Below are 24,664 nucleotides of genomic sequence, written 5' to 3'. Positions count from 1 at the left end.
ATGGTTTAATGGTGAACATGGTGGTAGGGCTACGTTGATGGTGGACTGGATGATGTTAAAGGTCTTTTCCAACCTTAATGATTCTATGATTGTAAGTGACTATCCAATGAAGAAAGCAAGCTGAACTTACCACTACCAGGAAAAATACCATGCAGCTTAATGAAAATCCACTGGTATAGCCAAGATACCCTGAAAGATATTAAAAAGAAGCTCACATTTTATTAGTCTTAGCTTGGTTTTTACTTATTTTTTGCTTCTTGATGGAAAGTTCAAATGTATTATACACTTAGCGAGGCTTCTGGTCAGGAGAAAACCATATCCTGTTCGTGTGGGAGTCTCCCACATTTGGAATTTCCAACATTGCAAGTCTCCTGGCTTTTGGACAGACCTGAGCCTTGCTCTGACCCATTTGACCTCCTGAGGGTCACCTTTACATCAGTTTAGCTAATTTTACTTTTGAAAGGGGCTGTGCTAATTGCAAAAAAACCCTGAAAGTGTGCAATTGCAATCAGACTGTGACCCAGATTCCCTGATACAAGTCGTGTCAGCTGAGTTTGGGTTACTTTTTCAAATGGAAGATCCCAACTGGACTTTGCTGCCAAATGTTGCTACATGGTTTTAAAACAGTACAATACCTCCAATTGTACAGAAGTACAATACCTCCAATTAACCTCACCACTAAAAATTTTGATGCTGACAGAATAGTAACTTATTTTTTGTAATCTCACAATTTGTGAACTTTTTTTTACAGGCTGCACATAAAAGAGAATTTCCTTATGAAATTAAGACCCTCTTGGTTGTAATTTTTAAAGTCAACTTCCACACTTGTATGTACAAATCTGGTTTATACTGAACTCATTCACTGTCATAATTTAGGCTTCCTTGTTCCAAGATGCTCAGAACACATTATTTCTGCACCGGGGAGGCTGCTTAGATTACAATGAGAGCACATTTTTCTTATTATAGCTGAGTTTTCAGTGTGATTGTCAAGAGGCATGATGTCTACGTTCCTTTATTTTATTCCCACAATGGCATTTTCATCTTACCTAAGTTCTTAAGGAGACATAAAGGGAGGATTATACCAAACGTCACCATGACAACAAGAATCCGCCCATCCACGTACCATGCCCTGTATAAAACATTTAAAAAAACGTGCCATGAGGACACCTTAAACACTCTCTGGTTTTCCTCATACTCAGTCATCCCCTTTGACTGCTGTACTACAGAACTATCTTTGGTCTCTTTCCCCTACAAGCTCCTACAAAAGGAGAGATGGGGCCACATCTCAACTTTGTAGACTCATTAAGTATCTGGCCCTTAAAACATGGTACTGCTCTGATGTAGATATGGCAGATTTTCATAGTCACTGGACAAAAGATCACCCTACTGGTGATATCAGTGTGACTGAGAAGCAGAACAACCATCTCCATAACTGAATATAAGCCACCCTGCCAGGATGACTAAAGATCATACAAAAGGCCACACATCCAGGCATGTGCCTGGAGTGACAAATCAGGATCCTGCAGGCTGGCATGCACTAGCCAGACCAAGTCTGTACGTCCTCTAGCAAAGGGCTTTGAATCCTACTGGAAATCAAGAACGAGAAGGGGCAGTGTTAGTGATGTTCTGTACTGCCACTGCTTGGTCCAGTTTAGTATGAAAGCCTGAGGCATGGAACCTCTACTACCATCTCATGCACTACAACCTGGCGTGAGGGAAAGTTAGCACTATAAAGAAAATACCACCCCTCTATGGCGTGAGGGAAAGTTAGCACTATAAAAAAAATACCACCCCTCTTAATTATTAAAGAAGCTGGTAAATGTCAAGGAGTGGTAAGTGGCAGAAATCTAGGTAAAATATTCTGCAGTTGCTACATGCTAGTATTGAAGAATTTCATACTACAGACAGTGTTTCAGAGGAAAATCCTGTAAAATGTTGTGAATGCGGGGAAATACATAATATCTTCAACTTGCATTGTTCCAAATATTTTCAAATGTTGCCTAACGCTGTAAAATGTTGGATTCTGTAAGAGTTTTGTAGAAATCACAACTCTTCAGGAAAATCTAGTGGGAGAAGAGAGTTAACTAAAGTTTTCATTTCCTATCCATCTTTATTTCCTTCCCAAAGCTGTCTTGGCTTTTATTAACATCCTCTGAAATATTCCTGTGAAAATCTACTTTGACAAACCTAAAGGGTATCCCATACTTCAGAGCTTTCATAAACATAAACTTAACTACACAATGTTAAACTCTACAGTCTAATTGCCAAAATTAATGCAACTTACGAAAACGTTTCTTCTTTTCCCATTAGAAACTTTATGGCAGAAGGCAGCTCATTTTTGACTATGAAGAGATAGCTCAACATTGCTGGAAGAAGAAGAAGGTCAGTTTAGAAAATGAGTAAAATCTTTTGTTGAACAAAAACAGAGAAGCATTCTGAACCTTTCTGCACATCAATGTCTGATCACAGAAGAGCCCAAACTATGACTGACTGTAAATTAGTGATAAATTACTAATCATTTTTAAAGGGCTGCATGCAAAGTGTTATCCACAGCTATAAGAAGGAGCATGAAGATCCCAGGATGTCACAGAGAGAAGGAGGAACCTGACCAGTTTTAACATTACTAAGATGTTCCTGGGCTTTGTTTTTCAATGGCACTCATTTCCTTTACCTCCAACGTTCTGAAGAGATGTAGATCCAAAAACAATCATTTTCCCTGGGGTACCAAAGACCTGCTCACCAAGCTTTTCATACACCATGCAGCCTGCACGAAAAGAAAAGAGGATAAAGGTAACAAATAACACCAATGGAAGTTGTTGACTTGAAATACTTAAGATTTGACTGTACCCATCTGTGCAGTCAACCCTGCCCTTTGCAAGTAAATAGGGGGCTCTCCTGCAATTTCTAGGGCTGAAGCTTATGTAGGAATGTTTTCTTGACTTCTATAAATGTTATCATTGGCTACCAGTCACTTTTGAAATGGAAGCTCTTAATGAGACTACCACACCCCTTTAATGAGTCTGTCTATACCCCTAGTGACATGTTAAGTCATGGTATCCCCATCCTGGCATATGAGGTTTGTGCCCACAATGAGTGATGTAGAAAACCTCCTCTCCAGCCAAAACCCAGTGTGGCAGGACCCACAGGTCAGCACTGGCAGCCTGACCACTGCAGACACAGGATTGCCATTCTGCAATTTCATTTGCTCTGTCAGAACAATCCAGAGGAGGACAGCCAGTGGTTTACAGGATCATTTACAACTTCTAATGATGAAGCCTTAACTTGTGAATTCTCAGCATAGTCTATTTTTGGTAAAAGCAGGGAAAGGTGTAAATTATAACTAACATTTGTTTTTTTAATATCTGTCAAGACTGAGAAACTCCTCTATTAATTGGTTTGTGCTTCTGTTAAAAATTTTTTGCCTTGGCTGTGATTTAGGGTGAGAAAAAGACTGGGCATTGTCAAGATGGTGAGATACATGAGAAAAGAGAGAGAAATACTGCAGATGTTATGTTGTGCAGATGATTTTTAAAATGCATCCCATTGTTTGGTTTTCTCTATATTTCTTTACAGCTGACATTTCTGCTTTGAAGCTTGTATAAAAAATAAGTTTGAGCTTAAATGTACCACAAATGCAGCACATTGAGGCATATATACCTAATTTAAATAGGCAGTTGCTGCCATTATACATGCTATAAAAGTAACTTATGTGTGTCCAAATTGCATATTTAAATATTACAGTGTTCTTGTGCATAGATAATTTTAAAAATATGGCTTCAGAGCTTGTTAACAAGAAAAGAGGCTCTTGGACGTCAGAGCACAGTGACATTTAACACTGTAGGTAGCTTCTAATTTCTGTGTTTAGAATGTATTCTACCTACAGATAGACTTCTCTCTGTGGAAGAACTGTACCCTTTTATTTTCTTCTAGGAAAACTCCTACTACTTCACAAAGGTTATCAGGAATTTCACACTAACCATTAAGGACAAACTATTTCCAGGTAAGCTTCACCATAGGCAAAGATTCATTATATTTCATTTGAAATTTGCTTTGTAATGCAAAGAAACTACATGAGCTGTTCCTTGTACCTCACTGAAGACAACATTTCTTGGCAGCAGAATTCACTTTTTGTCGAAGTTTTTATTGTGATGCTGTTCTCCACTGTCATACCATAAATTCTTGTTCATTTTTGTTAATTCTGGGCTTCTGACCCAAAATGTGTCAGGTCCTTCTATTGTGTCAGCAAAGTGATAGAAACTATTTTACACAAAGCACCTGGCCTCATCTGAACACTTTTCACCTCTTGGTTTTTACAATTTTACTGAAATAGTGCAACATTTTAAATTACCTGTTTCCTTTGAACACACCAACAGGAGATGTATTGAATAAATAGACAGCAGTGTGACTGAAATCAAAAGCAGCCTACAAAAGAATGGAAAACAAAGCTTACCAAAGGAGCAGAGGTCTAACATTGCAATATTTCATGTCAGGTCATATTCCCATTGACTCTGAGTTTTTTTTTATTCCTCTGACAATGCAAAAAGCCCTAAAATACATGTGGTTCATATGCTGTTTGCAGTTTCTCCACAGAGGTAGAAAACCCTGCATGAGGAGGGATTTGACCAAGTAAAACTTAGCAGAACTGCAAAGAGCAGCCTGTTAGTCAGTTAAACCTCCCCATGTTGAAAGAAGCAAGAATAAAGATCTCTTACCAGAGAGGAATTAAGACTAATCAGTGCATGGACAAGTCAGCATGTCACTGACCATCTACTCTAAAGCTTTTTTTTCTGGAAGCAGAGTGGAAATTTGGAGGAAAGTCCTGTGTTTGAGGACTTCCATGCCAAATGGAAGCTTTTTTTCCCGGGACATGCATCACAAAATACCAAAGGGGTGCCCAGATGGCTTTGTATGTGTCTCACAGTACCCAAGGAGGAGGAAGAGGTGGGAAGTTAAGGCTCAACTGGCTTCCCTTTGGAAAAAAGGCAGAAATCAAAAGCTTATATCCACGTGTAGAGTCATCTTTCCTTGCTGATGTCAGTCCCGGTCCGATATGATTCATAATTTAACTTCACATAGAAGAATTGCAGGAAGTAATGACCAAACTGTTTGTATAAGGACTTGCTGGCACAAATGACAATCAGTCAGTGCTGGGGGCTGAGTGTATAAAAACACATCTTCTCATTGCTCAATGCCTTTAAACCAAGCACCATGTGTGCCTTCCCCTCTAACACTGACACACAGAGACCTGATGATGTTTTCATGATGTGTGTGAAGAGCATTCAGACAATCTGTTGGCAATTCCTCTTTTTATTATGACAAATACCCTCAGGACACTGAGAAAAATAAGACTAAAATGTAACAGAAAACAAGCTGCTGCCACAGAAAGACAGCAGCACATCTTTTTCATATGAATACACAGAAAGAATAGGGTAAGAAGCCTCCTCCCCCAACTTTTTTATTAGTTTAGACTGGAAATACTTTAGTGTGAAATAATGACCAGCAAGTTTCTTGGAGCCAGAGGAGCAGGGAGAAACATAAAGAGGTGATAGGAGGAACTGTCCTTTTGCCAACAAAGAATGACGGTTGACAATAACAACACGCTCTTTGTACAGCCTAAAGGGTGTTTCTCCTAGAGAAGGTGGAGAAGGAGATTGTACTGGCTGAGGTCACTCTGCTCCAGTTTTTACAGATTTGCTAAGCCCTGCTCCTGCTCGTGTTCCCTGCTGAGCTGTTTCGCCCCTGTCTGCCTGCAGCACAGCACTCAGCCCCAGAGCTCATCTGCTGGGGCTGACTCACTCCCAGCCCCAAATGGCTCCAGCTCTGCATGCCAGCACCAAGTCTGTCTTAATATTAAAAGCTCCCATTTTTCCGGCACTGAGCTCACGGAGCCTCTGCAGTGGTAAAAATAACACTCCCGAGCAGCCAGGTATTTATCTGATCTGTTGTCCTTAGCTCCCCATAGGGTTCTTACAGTCACTTGGCATTTTCATTAGCACTGTGTGAAAAACTTGTTTGTGTTAGGGCTGTGGTATGGACAGTGATATTTGCGCCAGAACCACCCCTTGGAAAGGAATTAAAATGTCCATGCCACTTGCTCTGCACAAATTCAAAACAGAATCAGCGGAGCCTGCACTGAAGTCCCAAAAGCACTCCCCTACTTTTTGTTTTGCCTGCTTTTAAGGAAGTGCTGGTAGCTATGCAAGCAAATGGCAGATGCAAAAGTCACCTCTCCCAAAAAGAATAAACAGTTTAGGCCAGGGGACTGATAGAGTACTGGGAAGAACAAACCGTTCCTGTAATGCCATTGCTGTTTTCTCCCAGCTGCTGCACTTACCAGGTCAGCTGGAACATGTGCTGTCCCCAGACCTCTGCCTTTGGGGCCAGAAGACCTTGTGCAGGCACCTGAATTATTTCACACAGTAGTTCTGAACCCTCATAAGGTATTGGGTGCAGAGGAGCACAGAAGAGCATGGGGTTTACCTCCCAGAGGGCTGGTCTGCCAGCCTGCCCTAAACCTCTGCAGGAGTTAGGCTGCAGCTTTGTGACTTCCTTCAGCCAAACCTAGAATAAGTGGCTGAAGGAAGCAGTGCGAAACTTCAGGTGTAGACTCATACTATCTAGTCTATAGTCTTATCTAACAAGCCCCTCTGCCTCAGCAGAGTTTTTTCAGATCGTGTGCAGTGCTGGGCTAGATGCAGGCTGAAGGCACCTTGTGCTTGGCATCTGCAACATAATCCATCGCTCTGGATCTTGGTCTCCAGGATGAAACCACAGGCGGCAACAACTGCTCCTGCCATCCCTAGGTGACCTAGCTCACCTCTAACTTCCCACATGTTTTGTGCCATCTTTCTGCAGCAAAGTGTTCTCTCCTTCTGCATACAGAAAATGATGTTCTCTTTTGGTCTACCAACACCACTGGGATTAAGTTCCTCAGCTATTTTGCCTGGAAAGTATGATGTTTTGTTATGGCACTAAGTTATGCAAATAGGATGTGTCATTGTCATGTTTATTTTGCACATCTTGTGCTTGTCAGAGCATGGGTGAAGTATCACATACAGGTTACAATACTGGGCAAAAAAAGCTGCAAAAATAAAACAAACTCTCCCTCTGCTAAAGAAAGATGTAAATTACAGTCCAGATACTTTATAGCCTAGCTTAGGGACAGCACAATTATGAGACTTTGTATGTTCTTAATGTAAACGGATTAACTCCTTGGATTATTCCTGGACTGCACTCAACCACAGCAAACTGTAAGCTAGCAGCATGGATCTAGCTAACCTGGCACAAACCCCCACAGCAGATGGCTATATGCATCACTCTGGCCATCTACTCTGCTATGCACAGGATTAATATTATATATTTCCCCAAAACAATAAAATAACAAAAGTTCTAGATATTTAGATTTGACATTCAAGAAATGACACCTCTTCAGAGCAATCTGTAAATTCAATAACCGTGTTGAATAGTTCTCAAATATTGTGAATGATCCTATTTCCTTCCTCAATGAACATTTATCACTGTAATCTGCACACAATTCCCAAATGATTTCTTAACAAACACTTTTCACAATGAAACGTCTCAGACTGAGATCCAGAGTAACACTGTGTCTTAGTCATTCAATGGCACTGTTTCATTTTAAAACTATTAAATCCTCCTTTATAAAAAGCTTCTTTTTATTTTCTGGAGTTAAGTACTCTATCTCAACTCTTTTCTTGTACTAAAATGTTAGCTATATTTATGTTGGCTCTCAAGGACTCTCACAAAAGAAACTGAAGAAACTGTGGGAGTGAGATGAAAATATTATATGTAACATATAAAGGAGTATAAATATTCTTAGTTTAAAAAGATGTTTATTGCACTATGCTTTGAAGAAAGCTCTAGAGATCCTGTGTGTTACAAGTAAGAGCTAGGTACTAGCCCACTGCAGCTATTACTTCTGAATATTTCCGATGTATGTGTAGCTTGTGGAGAATACGAAAAAACCCCTGTCTAGGTCTGTAGTAAATAACATGGACTTAATTTTCTCTAGCATTACAAGTAGTGGCTTTTCCCCAGAAAATATCTGACTGAAAAAAAGATGTCTAAAACTTGTAGCTAGTATTTTCAGGCTTGAATTCTGTACTTGATTACAGATGGACTATAAATCCCTCCACTTGCTGGCAGAATACATATTCTTTAAATACAGTGAAACTGCAGGAACATCAGCTACTCACCACATGAATACTTACAGAAAAAGGAGAATTCCTGTGTTGGCCAAGGCAAAAGCAAGACCCAAAATCCCACTGCCCATAATTGCATTGCTGAGGTTGAAGACAGACATCCCCAGTGAAGTAGTTCCTGGGATCTGGAGAAGTAAAGACAGACATATCAACAACTTGGAACAGAGGAGGAAAATGCACCTCTGCCTCAAACTCCATATTTTGCAATGTATCAGATGTAAGTAACTACTGGTTTGCAAATGACTAAATAAAAATTGGTTTGAAAGAGGAAAACCTGAACCCTGTCACAGTGACCCTCTGATTGCTGTCCAATAGATTTTATAAAGTGATGTACATGGTATAGGCAATACACAACCCATACTACACTTTCAATTTTAAGCCCCATCTTTCACTCTGCCTGTGAAACATCTTAGGCACATAATTTATATATGGTAAGGCCATAAGGAACCACCATGACTTCCTGCCCAGCACAGGCCAGAGAGATTCCCTTGCCTCAACCCAACCAAAATGCTTTGGGTTTTCATTTGTTTTGAAGTTTTATTTAAGTGCTGATCCCAGGCACTTCCTACTAGTACCTGAATTCAGTTATAATTGTGTGTGCCTAGCACTTTTGAAGATGATGTCTAAAGGCCCTTCACATACACAACATGCAGTTCATTTTGACAGGGAACAGAACAGTGAGAGAGACTTACATATTCATCACATTTCTTCTTCTCCAGGTGGCTGTTTGTGAGACTTCTTCGGCTTTCTCGATCCGAAATAAACTTGCTGAAAGATGTTAGAGGATTTATTTCCAGCAAGTGCTTAGAAAATGTGAACACATTAATTCTATGAGCAGCATGTGATTACAAAATACGCACTGTATAAAAACTGTATGTGAAAAGAGGTCAAACTCATAACTGTTTAATGAGCCAGACTATGCTTCACTGATACAGAGTACACCGGGCATCAATAAAGGTAACACCAGCAAAAGATCAGAAAAAATGTATATGTATCTACAGAATGTTCTTTTAGGCAATTTACTAAAGCAGCAACACTGATTTTGTGGATGGGAAAGTAATTTGTTTGCACAGATGCTGAGAGGAGATACTTCTCCAGGTGTCTTGCAGAGGCGCATGTGACTGGTACCCCCTGCTCCCAGCCCCTGCTCATGGGGTTAGCATAACGAATGCAATTTCATAAGGCAAGCAGTCACTCTGTGACTGAGTGGGTCATGTATTCATTCCTTTCCCTCATTATCAGGCCCTGAAGGTCCTGTTGAAGCAAGCAGACAAACCAAACAGATTTCTTCTTCCCTTCCCTATTGACCTCGAGACTCCTGGGCACCAGGCTCAATTACTTCCTTCCTTGCCAGCCTGGAACAGATTGTCCAGAGAGGCTGTGGAGTCTCCCTCACTGGAGATATTCAAGAACTGTCTGGATGCAATCCTGTGCCATGTGCTCTATGATGACCCTAGAGAAGGGAGGCTGGACCAGATGACCCACCAGGGTCCCTTCCAACCTGATGGATTCTGTGATTCTGTGAAGGTGCCAGGCACTCAGCTCACCAGGCAGTGGTGATGACCCTGTCACAGAAGAGGGAAGCGTAACAGCATCCCAAGCACTGACTGTAAAACCAAGTAGTTACAAGTACTAACTGGGGAACTTGGAACCACAGCTGCTTCTGTGCAGTGAGACCAAGGATTGCTGCTGGCCAGGGACATCCCCCTATCCTCTGCATCCTCCAAGGCTTAAGGGAGTGACTTCTATGCTTTTATATGACTTTTGAGTCTAGATTATGATTGTATACTAATACAACAAACCATGTATTAAGATTTGACCCCATCTGTTGAGGGTCCAGGTGATGAAAAATCGTAAGTTAAGTTGTACTATAAATTCTGTACTATGCTACTTACAGATTGTACTACATTGCTTCTGCTTGTAGAAATCCTGCACCATTCTAATCACAAATTCTGTGCTACACTAATCATAATAGCCTGTTAAAAAAATAGAGCTTTAATTGTAACTACAATTTATTACCATCGTAATTCTGTGACTGAGTGGGTCATGTATTCATTCCTTTCCCTCATTATCAGGCCCTGAAGGTCCTGTTAAAGCAAGCAGACAAACCAAAAGATTTCTTCTTCTCCTCCCTATTGACCTCGAGACTCCTGGCCCTGAAAGGCCCTGTCTGTCACTGCTAGGTGACACTGCAAAACCCTACATTGCCACAGAAACCATAAACTGCCACATAGGGTCAGTATGGCTGGAGTCAGGAGGAGGAAGATGTGCCACATGTAGCCAGCACTGCCTGAACCATCCTGAGCCAGGTGACCTGCTCTGTTGATGCACTGTTCTGGGCTACTGGATTTTCATGTAAGAGTCTTTAAAAATCCAATACTGAATTCACCATACTGCAAAATTAAACACGCACAGGGAAACATGGAATAAACAGCTTTTCTTTCTCTTTACCCTTTACTTGTTCTGTGACCTTGATATAGCTGCATTTAGGAACTTACTGTCCTTCTGCAGCTGTGTCGGCATCCTTGGGATTTACGACATTTCTGATTTGGACGAGCTGTTATTTTCTCACAGATCTTCTCTCCAACAAACATTTTAGTTTGTCTAAAGCATTCTTGTGGCTTTTCATCTTTTGAAGGTTTATGCACAATTAAGTCTCTGGCATCTTTGTTAATCCACAGATGGTTCTTGGTCTGCACTGGCTAATGCATCAGCCACCATATGTGTCACATACCTAACCAGGGGCTGTCACCAAGAGTCAGAGACCATTTTAGCATTAGGTAAATTAAGTCAGCTCTTCTGAAATTAAAACATGCAAACAACACTGAACACAAAGAGCAGCACTGCTGGACCTTTCCCACAGATGGGAACATCTACTGGCTGGGCATGTATAGTTCAAACCATGTCTCAAGACTGTGCATCATCTGAGTACATCCAGCAGATTCAGGCTGGTAATACAACCAGGAACTTATAAAGACAGAGCTCTATCAAACTTCCATACTACCCTGGTTGTGGCCTAATTGCTAGTGATATATGCTAGCACAGCTTCTAAGCCTATGCCAAAATCATGCAATTATAGTGCTGCTGACTTGGCTTCCACAGCTGACACACTGGGCCTAGTGTCTTTAACATTTTGTGTTCTGCATACACATTTTGTGTTTATCCCTTAAATCTGGGCATAGTTGGCAAAATGTATGCAGCATTTTTGCTGGGTTTGTTGCAATTTTGACTCCTACTCATTGGTCTGCTTTCATTTCCTTTACATCAATAAAAACAACTGTAGGCTTCTCCTGTATTTTTTTAATACTAACTTCAGCAACTAGTTTGCTGCAAAATATAGACACCATGTCAGATTTATCAGCCATAATGCAGTTGAAATAGATGGCTGAACATCCCCTATTTCCTCAAGAACTGAAAAGCAACCACTTCTAAGATAGACTGATCCAAAATAACCTTTCCAAAGCTCACCTTATAGGTATTTCATCCTCATGGAATAAAATCTCAACCTGATTCAGAGCATGTGCTTTTTTTACTTATGTCTGTTTAAAGTCCATCTCTTGAACACAGGCAGCAGAGTGTGAACAGTTTGAAAAAGACATTCCAGCTCTCTCTCGAAACACCCTGCAGGCAATTTGTACAGGCAAGAGCACAGAGAAGAGTTTTGTCTCTTTTGGATTTGTAACTGCTGCTGGGAACATCTGTGGACTTTTCCTTCTTTTGTCATTTATGGATATCATGTGTCATTTTAAATTTTGTCAAGAGTTATGATAGAAGTCCCTAGTCTGGTCCCCCTTGTTCTGGTACAAATTTCTAGATACTACTATTATTTTCTCCTGGTATTAGAGTTCCATGAAAATTACTGTTAAAAACTAACACATGATATTGATAACACTTGAGTAATATTGCTTGAATATAAAGCAACCCTGGGACTTTTCATTAGAGTACTACTGACAGAGTAAACAGCTTCTGCAGAACTGGTATCTTCTGTGGCCAACATTTTATTTCCTTCTGGACAGGACTTTGAGACAACTAGTCTGATGTGATAAATTGATCCAAAGTGTTTTCTTCTGAGTGAGTTCTACATAAAAACGGAGTGGGTTTGTTGTCCAACCTCTCATCTCCTATTACAAGCTGGGCTCCTCATCCACCCCACGCTTACCATGTCACACTGCACATTTTTCTCAATTTACACTGTGTAATGTGTACAGGAGGGCAAAGTCAGACACAGGAATGTGGCTACTGGGCTCCCAAACCACAAGGTACATAGCATCAAGCCCAGTTTTTTTATGGGGTGCCTCCCAGCCCCAGGTTGGCTTGCCCAGAAAACTCAGCAGTGATGCAGTGTGGGGGGATGTGGAGTCTGTGCTGCATTTGCTGTTGCAGGCAACTTAACCTGCAAGTTCAGACAAGAAGGTTGCCTTGGGACAATGCTTGGGAGGTGGTACAGCCATACCATACGACAGACAAGTCTTCCATAAATGGAAAGTACTACTGATCTTAAATTAAGAAAAAAGTAGGGAGGGAGGTAATCCAATGAATTCAACAGAAACAAATTTTACCAAGACACTGCTTTTTATAATTTATTTTTTTTAAATTTCAGTGTGAGTTTTTTCCCCCTATAGCATATGAAAGGAAACATGTTGGAATACTGGAATTTCTAGTTACACTGTGCCATGCATCTGCTCTGCTTAATAGATGTGCTTAGAAAACAAGCCATTCATTGGCACAGAATGTTGTATATTTGACCTTTATAAATATGACACAAGTTAAGTGAAACGCCTGTTTACGCCAGCCTCTCCCAGCCCTCCCATGGACCAGAGGCCACTGTGAAAGGTGCTGTGGCAATGCACTGTAGGACCATCTGTGCACAGCCTTGCGACAGCCTGACAAGCATGAAACCCATTGGCACTGTTTGTTGTCTTCGTTTCAAATGCTTTACTCATCATTAAAAGACATAACCTGTTCTTATATATTTCTGCTTTCCTGTTGTGTTTCCTACATCACAGCTAAGTATGAACAGCTTATACAAAACTTTTCTGATAAATGAATGAAATACCCTGGCCAAACCATAATGAGCTCATCCTTGAGATACATGAAGCCTCACAGTTGTCTTGGAAGGAATATCTTAATTTAATTATTTTCCTGGTTTGATTTAGTGCAAAGTACAAACTTAGTCCTACTGATGAAATAGTTTAAGAAAGATGATAAATAATGGTCTCCAAATTTCATTTATTAAAGGACTCCAATGAGAAATATTTGTTTAAGGGGATATCCCCAAGTTAACCATTTTGGCTAAGTAGAGTTAGCCAAAAACCATTTAGCCATCTCGGATATGTTTACACTGATTAAATTAAAATTATAGTTGACAATGCCTTAAACGTTTGTTAGGGAAACCTAGTTTTGTCAAGATGACAGAACCTTATCCTTAGGCAGCTTCTTAAACTGTGCTAATTTGAGCAGTGGCAAAGTTTGCCAGGGCAGGCAGGAACAAGAAATGCAGAAGAAACCTTGGTTTGACTTAAACTATGAAACTTGAACCAGATCTGGGTATACCTACTAACAACCTTGTTAACTGAACAACGGGTGCTGATAACTTACTAGCAGTAGCTGTAAACCAAGAGAGGCATTCAGACATCAGCTACCTGAGAGCATTGTCATAGTTATGGATAAAGAGTAAGTAGTTTAAATACTGATTTACAGTTATATGCAGAGGTAGCAAAGTTTTATAGCCAGGAGACATGGTTAAAAGTCACCAAGTCTGGTTTTGTTCCAAGTCTCTCAACTGACATTCCCAGAAGAAATTCTCATTTAATATCTGCTCACAAAGAAAACCCTCTCAGTACAGCCTCTTCCAAGCAACATACCCTCCCTACATACAACTGCATACTTAGGCCCAGAGAAGGCTGGAAATCCAAAGGAAACTAGAGAATTCTTTTCCAAGATCAAGAAATATTTGGAGTTTACAACCAGACTCAGAATCAACTTCTGTGTGGTGTATCTTCTCCAAAAGACCCTTAAAAACTGTGCTCTACATTAAGCTTGAAAAATTATGCACTGGGAGAAAAAGATGTTTAAAAATTAAATACAGAGTGCAAAATCAAACAGGTTGAAACAACAAAATAACAAGTTAGTTGAAAATTACAGATCTAATCTAAAGCTCAAGTGAAATCAACACAAAAAGTCTCACTGATTTTGATGGACTTTGGAGTTTCACAAGACCTCACACCATGTGCCAAGCAGCACAAAACATGTTATTCCCTATGCCTGTTAACCTCTTATTCCATGGAGAAAAGGCGTTTGCCAAAATATTATAAAAAGGGAATAACTATATCCTTTCAGGATGCATTCGGCATAGGGTGCAGAGCAGAATCCACCCACCTGCTCATCACACATGATGGTGTGAAGGTGTTTGCACAGGGCAATGGCCAAGAGTGGCTCAGTCACAGCCTCAGCCCCAGGGGATTCTGACAGAGCTGCACTGGTGTGAATCTGCTGCTGGGAGCTGTGGTCAGCACAAGCTGCTTTGAAACGCTTGTTTAAGACATGAAGGGCAACATGAACAAACCATAACATACAGGGCAAAATACTCATGCCTGGGGTCTAAGTAGCTGTCCCATGAGTGCCCTGCCAGAGGGATAACAGAAAACTGTAATGGGTTACATCCTACAAGCAAATGATGCCCTTCCAAAGAAAAAAGTTATGCAGAAAGGAATAGAAAATTGTGGAATATAGTCATCTGCCCTAAGAGCTGGAACAGTAATCAGATATACTGCCTCTGAGTTTCTGACCCTCTTTCCTCACCCCTCTTTTCTTCTTCCTTTTGCAGGCAGCCTGGATCCAACCCAGATCTTGCCATGCTTACAATGCTCTAAATCCATAAAGCACACTGTGACTGCAGAGGCTCAGGCACATACAACACGCTCCTTCCCCACCCTCCATAAACATTCACTGAAAGATGAAGCACTAACAGAGTTTTTTTCCCGTAACAGTTACTGGTGGCACCAGCCAAAGTCTGGGGAGGTGCAGCCAGCCCAGTACAGCCACTCCTTCCTTCGAGGATATAAATCCTAGGCAGGCTCCAGGGAACAAATTTACCACTCAGCCTCTGAGCTCCTCTCCTTATGACATGAACCAGCAGGAAAGCAAGCAGGTTCATACTGGAATTGTTTTGTTTTGGCAAAGTTGGAGGGTTTTTTTTCCTTGCTCTTGTTGTTATTTTTTTCCCTTTTTTTTCTTCTTTTACAAAAGTGGTTTGTGTTTTGTTTTGGTACTTTCCACCAAAGCAGTTGCATCAGAAAATTCCTGACCAGCTCTAATCTTCATCAGCGCAGCTGTGCTGCGGTCACACCACTACACACCCTGCTGGCCACGGCCCCAGGACTTCCCCGGGGCGGGTGGTGAGGGGAGAAGGGTGGCACTCTCCTCCCAGGGGGCTTGTCTATGCCACCAGCCACGGCTCCCTGCTCTGTCCCACAGTCTGGCTGGTTTTGCTATGTGAATGCTATGGCCAGTGCTGGGTGCTTATTCCCACACCAATCACACCCACACAGCCAAGAGAATCACATGACTCTACCCTCACTTGGGGAGAAAACAACTCTGAGTTTTGGTTCAGCACTAGAAAGTGAGCTTCTTGGGTAGCCAGAGAAGACGCTGCCAAAAGGAACAAAAGGCAAGAGAAGAAAAATTTAAAGACCATAAACATGGTGGCAGCCCAGCAGTAGGGAGCAGGATGATGTACATCACCTGCACAGGCTTCCCAGCAGCACCAGTGCCAGGCAGGGCTGGATCCCTGCACAGGCACTGGCTGCACAGCATGCTCCACCTCCGGCTGCAATATTTGAACAGGAAGTTTAATCGAAAAGAGCTTCTCGTTTTACAGCTCACAAAACCCAAACAGGGTCTGTCAGCAGGTCTCTACTGTAAACAGGACAGCTCAGCACCTGTTGGAGGCTGGCAGGAAGGGCTGGAGAACTGACCTCTGGTGGAACAGGCAGCTCTTTGGAAATGACTGTACAACTTATAGAAAAAGCCAACAGCCTACATTGTACCAATAACAACTGTACATAATAATTTTCATCAAAACTGATGCATTTTTTAAACTTGATAAGTGTTAGCTGTAAGCCTCTGTTTTACCATCTTCTTGCCACCCCTGACTCAAGGGAGCAAACTGTTTATCTTGCCAAATTGCAAACACAGACTGGGACTACATTTGCTGCCAGTCACACCAGCTGTAAATATCTGGGAGCTTGGATGCATGGAGGTGACCCGGCAAGTTAAAACTGTCATATTGGAGATCAAAGGTCAACAAAGAGATTTGCCCTACATTATGTCATTTTCTTAATTATTATTACTTCTTTGCTGTGTGCAAGCAGACATTTCAGTATGTTGGCTTCTTGTTACATTATACGTTTGTGAATTTTATTAGGCTAATTTGAAAGATTCAAAATGATGAATAAATTGCCACTCTGTTTGCTTTATCTGCCATTGCAGCCTATGCCCAACAGATGTTACGTATGAAATTCAAATTACATCTTCAAATGGAGCATGACTTGGTAATGAATAATTCAAGACATATACTGAAAATCAGAATGCTGTTTTTAAACAGTGTGTTTCTTAGCAAAGGCAACATCACTGGAAAAATACTCACCTATTTATCTGGCCATTTTCCACCTCTGTGAAATCATTTGAATCATTGCTGATGTTATCATCTTCAGGGACAGTCATATTCTGCAATTCAGTCAGTTCTAATCCAGCTTTGAAAGGCATCTTGGGTGATGAACTGTGCTTATCCAAGTATTTCTCCAAATACTAGTGTTTGGTTGGTATCTTGTGAGCAAACTGCAGCCACAGTGTCAGCAACCTAAATAAAACACAAGAAAAAAACCTCAAAGATGTATACCACCAACAGAGGCAATATCACCAGAAGAAACCATTGAAACCTGCACAGGAGGGACCATCCTTACTAACCAATTTTGTATTCTTAGACCTCAGGTTATAACCTAAATTCAATGCAGAACAGTACTAATCTTCTATGCCTCACAGAGATCAACCTCACTAACCATACAAATTTACCCAGTTCTGCAACCAAGAGCTGAAGAGTACTTTATTTATAAACCAGTGAGCAAACAAAGTCCTGTTTGCTTCATGAAAAAATACTAACCACCTACAAATCAAGGAATAAAAATTATTTGCTTGCTCACGTCCCATTTCAATATTTTGTGTTTGTCTTCTGTATGTTCCCCATTCTTACTTAAAAATATAAAATATATTGTGTCCATGCTGATGCTAAGTGGATAGAAAGAGGGACAGAGTTATCCCAGTACTCTGTTCTACTAATATATTTTTTCCAGGTATTTGAACATGTTAAGGATTTTTGGTAAAGAGGATGTGCAGAGGATGCTTAGTGTATGGTTAAAACTATTACGAACAAGGAGAGAAACAGACAAAACCAAATCCCTAAGCTCTTGTTTCACAGGAAGAAAGAGTAACGTATACTTTGTGTCAAGCAGTTATTATCTAGAGATCAGGTGATCTCTCCTCTGATACATGTGTCCTATAAAAGCACCAAGAATAACACCAAAGGCAGACCAAAAAAGTCTGCTATAGTGACATATTTCCTCATCAGCAATGCAAATCAGCTGAAAGATGGTATTTTCTGGAGTCCAGCCACTCTCAGCTGAGCTCCAGCGTGATGCTGAAGCAACAGGACTTTACTCACAAACAAGCTCCTGCACCACAACTCTTTCAGCTCCAATATTGTGAATGAATTTCCTGCAGTACTGACAAACAACAATTCACCCTGGGGTATGTGGTGAATACTCAGATGCCAGATTAATTTGGGGATATTTTTAAATTCTCAGGGCTACCTTAAAAGTGGTCAAACTGCTTGCATGCAACCCAAGAGGCATGAGCATCCCCAGCTCTTGCAGAGCACTGTTGAGACAGGAGGATGTAGTTCAGTTGTTATGATATCTGCCTGTTTCAAATTAAGTTTACAGAACCCAAATACTTCTGTTTTATAACACATCCCCACCATGCAGAAAAGGGCTTTGCAAAGGAGCACCTTTTTCCCTATAAATACTTTCTCAGAAATGCAGTTTACATGTGCTCTCAACAATTCCTTAAGAGCCCAAACTGTCCAAAATTCAGGTGTAACCTGAGGCTAACAGTAGGGCAGGATTTGTTCTCTCCTACTGAAGGAGCAACTAAGCATATGGTTATGGTGGCCAGCAGGGCCTGGTACAGCCTGGTGTGAGGACAGAGTTTGGGGCAGGTGAACTGAGTTCCTTTCAACTCCTCTACAGACATGATTTCCACTACAGATACCAGGAGAACAACTGTTTGGGTATTAAAATGTTGGCACAATATAATATTTTAAAAGAATTGATTTAGGCTGCAGACTGGCACACAGAAGGTGCTTTTTGACGTTCTGGAACAGTCTTCCTGGAGGCTGCAGGGCTAGAATAGTCTACCTATTTTGGAAGAGAAGCATGATCTTTTTATAAAAGGATAAAGCCACAGGAGACGGTGACTGCTGAGGTGGCAAGGACTGAACACACTGAATCCTGAAGCTTCTTGTGACCATGAGTTCCCAAAATAAACAATTCCTTAATAGACCTGACAACCTCTGTACCAGGATCTGTATCCCCTAGCACTTAAAAACCTGTGTAAAGGTTCATCTAAGATTCAAACAAAGAACTTTCCCTTTGGGCACTGTTCTGCATCATGGTGCCCCAGGAGGATTTTCACAACTGCCCTGACATTGCCTGTGCTTAATAAACTCCCCATTAAGTGTTTCAAAAGCAGGTACTGAAATTAGCACTTGTGTGAGGTAAACGGTGTGCTGGAGAGCAGGCTGCACAGCTCAGTGAGGTGCAGCTCTGGCTTCCCTGCTCTGCCCCTTTCACTGAAACACTGCAGGACTGGACTGGCAGGAGCACAGCTCACTGCTATATTCACAAGGAATCTTTGCAGTGCAAAAGTGGCAAGCTTTGTTTCTTTTGACCAAACTCTGCTTCTACAGAAAATTAACTGAATTAAGACTTGTTCACAAGGGCATGTAGTGATAAGACAAGGGGCAAAGGGCTTTAAACTGAAAGATGGAAAGTGTAAGTCAGATATTAGGAAAAAAATCCTTTACTACGAAGGTGGTGAGGCACTGGAACAGGTTGCCCAGAGAGGCTGTGGATGTTCCCCATCCCTGGAATCATTCAAGGCCAGGCTGGATGGGGCTTTGGTGTAGTGGAAAGTGTCCTTGCCTGTATCTGGGGGGTTGGAACGAGATGTTCTTGAAGGTCTCTTCCAATCCAAACCATTCTATGACTCCATAAGACAGAATGAAATCTTAGTGCAAGTTGAAGCACCAGCAATCATTTCAGTAGATTCCAGATTTCAGGCAGATGAGTTGCTCCCTGAAGCAGCATGACAGTGGGCACACCTTTGAATCTGCCTCAGGTTCTTTCTAGGGTAAGTGATTTTCTAAAAACACACCAAAACAAAACCCTGAAACAAAAAAAAATTGTTGAGTGAAATAAGGCACTGCAAAGTTTGAGAAAATCTGATCTCAGTGCCAAAACATGAGGGAGAGGAGAGAGCGGTGGGGCTGGGGACCAAAATTTTCACTGTCATGGCATGAACTCGTCACAGATCTTTGACAAAGGAAAACCAACTTGTCCTTTGCACCTCTGTCTGTAAAAACAAGATGATAATAGCGACAGTAACACTCAGTTTGTGAAGTGCTTGCAAATTGAGAGAGAAAAGGTGAAAAAAGTATGATATCTGGAAAAACACTACGCAAATCACAAAAATTTTGCAAAGATAACTTTAGCTTAGATAAATACAGAGAAAACCCTTTGTCACTGCTAATTACTATGGGTGCCCTCCAGAGTCAGTGGAGTACAGATGTCCACATGAATGTCACCCCCAGGTCACCAATTCTAAACTTCATGGGATGTGACAGAGTCTGAATAAAAGCTACAATCCTGAAGGGTAGGGTTCATTCCTTACAAGTCAAGCATCCACTCCAGGCTTGTCATTTGGCCCAACAGCAGAGTCTGGCACTGCTGTACAACAACTCACCCTGATACAAGGGAGGGGTTTGCAGCCAAGCTGAGCTGCTCCCTGTAAAGGCAATAGCTTTGCTCCCAAAGGGAGATTCAACACTGGGATAGCTGAGCTAAGCAAGTTGCCACCTCAGGTGTAGGTGCCACTAATGCTGTGGGAAGAAAAAACCAAAATTGCTTGAACTAATAAACATTGACGGTATGTTGAGGCATACTGGAAGCAGCATGGTAACATTTGTACTTTTATGGACTTTTCATTCAAGAAATGTCATAAAAGAAATGCAAATAAAAATGCTATGTTGGCAAGAGTTCCCAGGCTGAGCTTTATTCCCAATTCACATTGAAAGGCAATAAATAATTCTGTGAAGAGTAACTGCAGCAACCCCAGTCACTGTGCATACTACTCTGTCCAGCCTTAAACCTCCCAAAAGGAAAACTTCCAGAGACCTGCCACCAAACCTCTCTCTAGACACACACATAGTAACTCAAGGAGAAATTAGAATTTTGCTCTTACTTCAAATTTTTCTATTCAGATGGACAAATGCTCCTTCTTGAAGCACGAATCACCCCAAGAGAAAACCATGAAAGAGCTAATGACCCTTCAAAAGGAACCTCAAGGGTCTGCGTTTGGTAGCTGATTCAGCCCCTCTGTTTAGTAGAAAAAGTACTGCTCTGGCCTATGAGCTTGGCTTTGTCTTTAAACATCCCATGCCATGTCTTCTAAAACCCATTATGGATAATTTATTTGTTGTGTGATCCTTGCAGAACATGGGAAAAATTACAACTGGATAGAATTCATGAGGACTACAAGATGACGCAGGAAGATAAAATTAGTTTATTTTACTCAAGGACACCAAGACCTTCACAAACCATTCAAACACATTCCAAGAACTGTGGTAATTTTCTCTGTTGCTTTCTGAAACAGAGAAGAAAATCCCTGCAACTCGTCTTCTGGACTATAAAAATTCCACAAGAGCAGTAACAGGATCAAAGACTTTGTATTTGAAAAAAAAATTGATAATACAGACAATCTATCTTTATTTCTTCTGCTGGTTCAAGCATGAATCCTTTCTAGGCTGTACGTGGAAGAGGTGTAATCTCAGAAAACACCTCACTGGAAGTAGTGTTTTTAACCATAACATCATTCACATGCCTTTTTTTTTTTGCATATCCAGTAAATTACTTCATTCAAAAAGTGTCATCTTAAGGCACATGTCTGCCCAAAAGCTGACCTGGTCTGTGAGAGGCATTTGGGTCACTGGTTGAGTGGGACACCATCTAAGCCCATCTCTGGGTATGGTTTTTGTCATGTGCCCTTGCACACTCACTTCATTCACTGTGCACTTCCTGCAGTCAAATGGTCTTGGGGCTGGTGAACATCCAAGACACGCCAAGCACTTTTAACTATGGAATTCAAGATAGTTTGCTCCAAAGATGAAATGTGACTCAACTTTCTTCTCAAAGGGAGTTTAGCCAAGAACTCCTCTTGATTGGTTACAAGTCATCAGAATCCAGTGCTTGAATTTCACACAAGCTGTTTTCATTCCTGCAAAGCCCAGAGATGTGATACGTCTTTATTTGCTCATACTTTTAAAAGTTCTTTCCAAGAAGAGCAATATGACTAGTACAATACTGTGGGCATAAATAATGAAACACTGAGCCTGGAACTCTGTTTACGGACTATTCACTTAAATGACAAAAAGCAATAATAGGCTTTCTACGTAACAGTATCACGTTGGGAGGCAGGGAAGAAACGATCTCCTTTTTGTTCTGCATTAGTGACACCTGACATAAGGAACATAAAGCTCCAGATTTACTCCTCATCTCCAGGAAGGGCAAAACGGAGAGATTAGAGAAGAGCCACTGAGATAACAAAGAGCTTGGAAATTAAAGACTGACTCACATTCACCGAGCAAACATCTGCAGTGCTTGAAATGTCATTGCCTTGAGCTCCTCAGCTCTGTCCCTCTGCAGCAGGCTGCAGACACAGGAGCAGTAGAAAGATGAGGGTTCACTCTGCCCTGGCAGCAGCCCAGTCCCAGTTGGGGTCAGGGCACCACAGAGAACCGACAAGGTGCCAACACATGCCCGTCCTGCCCATTGGCAGCGTCGCCAGGATGAGGGCAGCGTGGTGGCCGTAAGGCCTTCGAGCTGCTGCAGCTGTTTGCTTCGTGGCTGGAAGCCAGCACCTTTCATTTCCAGGCTCCTTCTCTCTCACACAGCCCCCACAGCATGCAGGATGGAAACAGTTAAAACATAACATGTGGGGGGGCAAAAAAACCAAGTGACAGAAGACTTGGGAAGGAAGCTTAGAAAAGCATGCTATAAAACAGAAGTGATGAGCACAAATGTGGTTTGCCAGCCTTTCTCTAGGTACAGTATGACCTTGCACTGCAACAGGAAAATGTTCCTGCTTTGCCCCATCACTCTCCAAGCTGCCCTTCCATGCTGCCGTAAATAAAGGGAAGGCAGTCCTGAATTAAGTCTCGACAGGCTACTCATCTGATCAAAGGCAGGCAAATAAGAAACCGTAAAATCCCAGTCTGAATCACCCAGTGATTCATTACTTTAGGCAAAACACTTAAAGATGAGCCATAAAGGAAAATGGCTTTAAGTACATTTTTGTTTTGAGCCCGTCCCAGTCAATTTAGGAAAGGCATTTGGCAGAGGAATATAGTCACATTTTTTCCTAATTATATTTCTCTGTGAAATCCTCTCAACAGTCTCAGTTTTGAGAAGAGATCCCAAAACACACTGCCACAAATAAATGAACTCTTGTCTTCCATAGAAAGTGGAAATGCTGTATGAGTGGGACTTCATGGGTCACTGCAACGAAACAGTTGCATCCGGATGTATTTGTAAGGGTTAAACAGCAGCTCTGAAATCCCTATGTAAATAAATTTTGTACTACAGAAGGAAGAACCCTTTGTGTAAGTTCACATGTAACTCATTCTTCTTGCCCCAGTTTACAAATAATTTCTCTGCTTCAGTTTTCTTGATTGTAAAAGACTCAGTGATATTTACCTGAGAAGCTTAGACAAATATTATGAGAGTTAACTGCAAAAGGGACATGAAACAAGCTGCCATTTTTCCCAAGAGCAGCTGCTCTAACTTCTTGGATTGGATTAAGGTCACAGCAGTAAGTACCCATCAGAAAGGAAACTTAATTCAGTCTTAAAATATTTAAATATTCCCACAACATCTCATCAGCCTTCTCAATACAAACTTTTAAAGCGGTGGTTAGGGTCACGCTATGTGCCACGCAGGTTCCAACAGAAACGAGCAAGCTGATGAAGAAAGGAAAGCACAGAAGGAAGGAGAGTCCCATTTCTGCTCAGTCACCACTCTTAGCCTGCTAAAGAACAAACCCCCAAATGAGAAAAGAGACGAAATGTAGGACAGAGACCCAGGATGAGCAGCCTGCACACAGGCAAGCTGAGAGCCTTGCCTCCCATTCTTTAAAACTCTTGTAAAAAGCGAGATTTGGGCACGAAGGACAATTGATCCTCCATGTTATACAGCAGTCTGCAGAAATCCTCAAACAACTCAGAGGATAATCCTTCACACAGGGGCATGTAGAGCATGGCGCTCACTACCAGCAACTGTCTCCTATCCTCACCAGGGCTGGAGAGCCCAGCTGGTCCAACTACAGCATACACAGTCTCAAGCGACAAGCCAGAGGATGCTGCAGTGTGCTTCAGTGAAGTGCTCTCTCTATGGTGCCTCTTATAAAGAAAAAAAACCTTCCCAAAAGGCAAAGTCAAATAGGAGTCATTCAGTACGACAGTGAAGCAGATCCCATTTTAGTCAGTGAATTTCCACTGAGCCTCAGCACAAGGCCTCTGCTTACCAGCAATATGGCAGTTCCTAGATTTCAGGAAGGTTTTCCAAGTGGATTTCAGTGCCATTTCAGCAGGGGCTCCAAGCCTGAACAGGGCAGGTATTGATACATATATATCCTTCAGCAACAGATGGAATTTCCTTTTAGAAGCTTTTTAAATGAAGTTGGTATTTTGGTGGCAAATTAAGTTAGGTGGAAAGGTGCTCTTTCTTTCTCTTCCTGTAGCTGTTTTTATTTCTGATCTAAGAAGGTTGGATTCAGAACGTTGGTTTGTTCGCTTTTTTCCTCCCAGCATGTATTTTATCAATTAACAGGGATCTTTTTCTAACACTTTACTTTTAGAACAATGGCTGCCGTACGTTATTTTGCCTTTAAGCACATGTAAAAGCCAAACCAATCCGAAGGTGAAAGAAGCATCGCAAAGCACAGGGCCCTGTAATTTGGACCAGAGGTTGGTAGAAGTGCCCCACAGCAGCCTGGAAAGCTGAACAGCCCAGGGACATGTGGCAAGTTCAGCTGGTGGCACAAGCAGAATATAGCTT

General features: G+C 41.5%; 1 protein-coding gene across 1 annotated transcript; it reads right to left on the bottom strand.

Annotated features, from left to right (window-relative positions):
* Positions 1-73: 73 nt before the first annotated feature.
* On the bottom strand, positions 74-17,081 carry LOC103810064 (sodium-coupled neutral amino acid transporter 1-like; the record flags this gene model as incomplete). The annotated part of the gene is made up of 8 exons (XM_009082950.1): positions 16,867-17,081; positions 8,912-8,987; positions 8,229-8,344; positions 4,349-4,422; positions 2,672-2,764; positions 2,285-2,366; positions 1,047-1,129; positions 74-189 (listed from the first exon to the last, which is right to left on the bottom strand). Coding segments are annotated over exons 1-8 (759 nt in total), but the record flags the coding sequence as incomplete, so codon positions are not given.
* Positions 17,082-24,664: the final 7,583 nt, after the last annotated feature.

This window comes from Acanthisitta chloris, unplaced genomic scaffold (genome assembly GCF_000695815.1).
Source record: "Acanthisitta chloris isolate BGI_N310 unplaced genomic scaffold, ASM69581v1 scaffold11649, whole genome shotgun sequence".
In the NCBI taxonomy this organism is placed as follows: domain Eukaryota; kingdom Metazoa; phylum Chordata; class Aves; order Passeriformes; family Acanthisittidae; genus Acanthisitta; species Acanthisitta chloris.
This window is presented reverse-complemented; position numbering and strand designations above follow the sequence as displayed.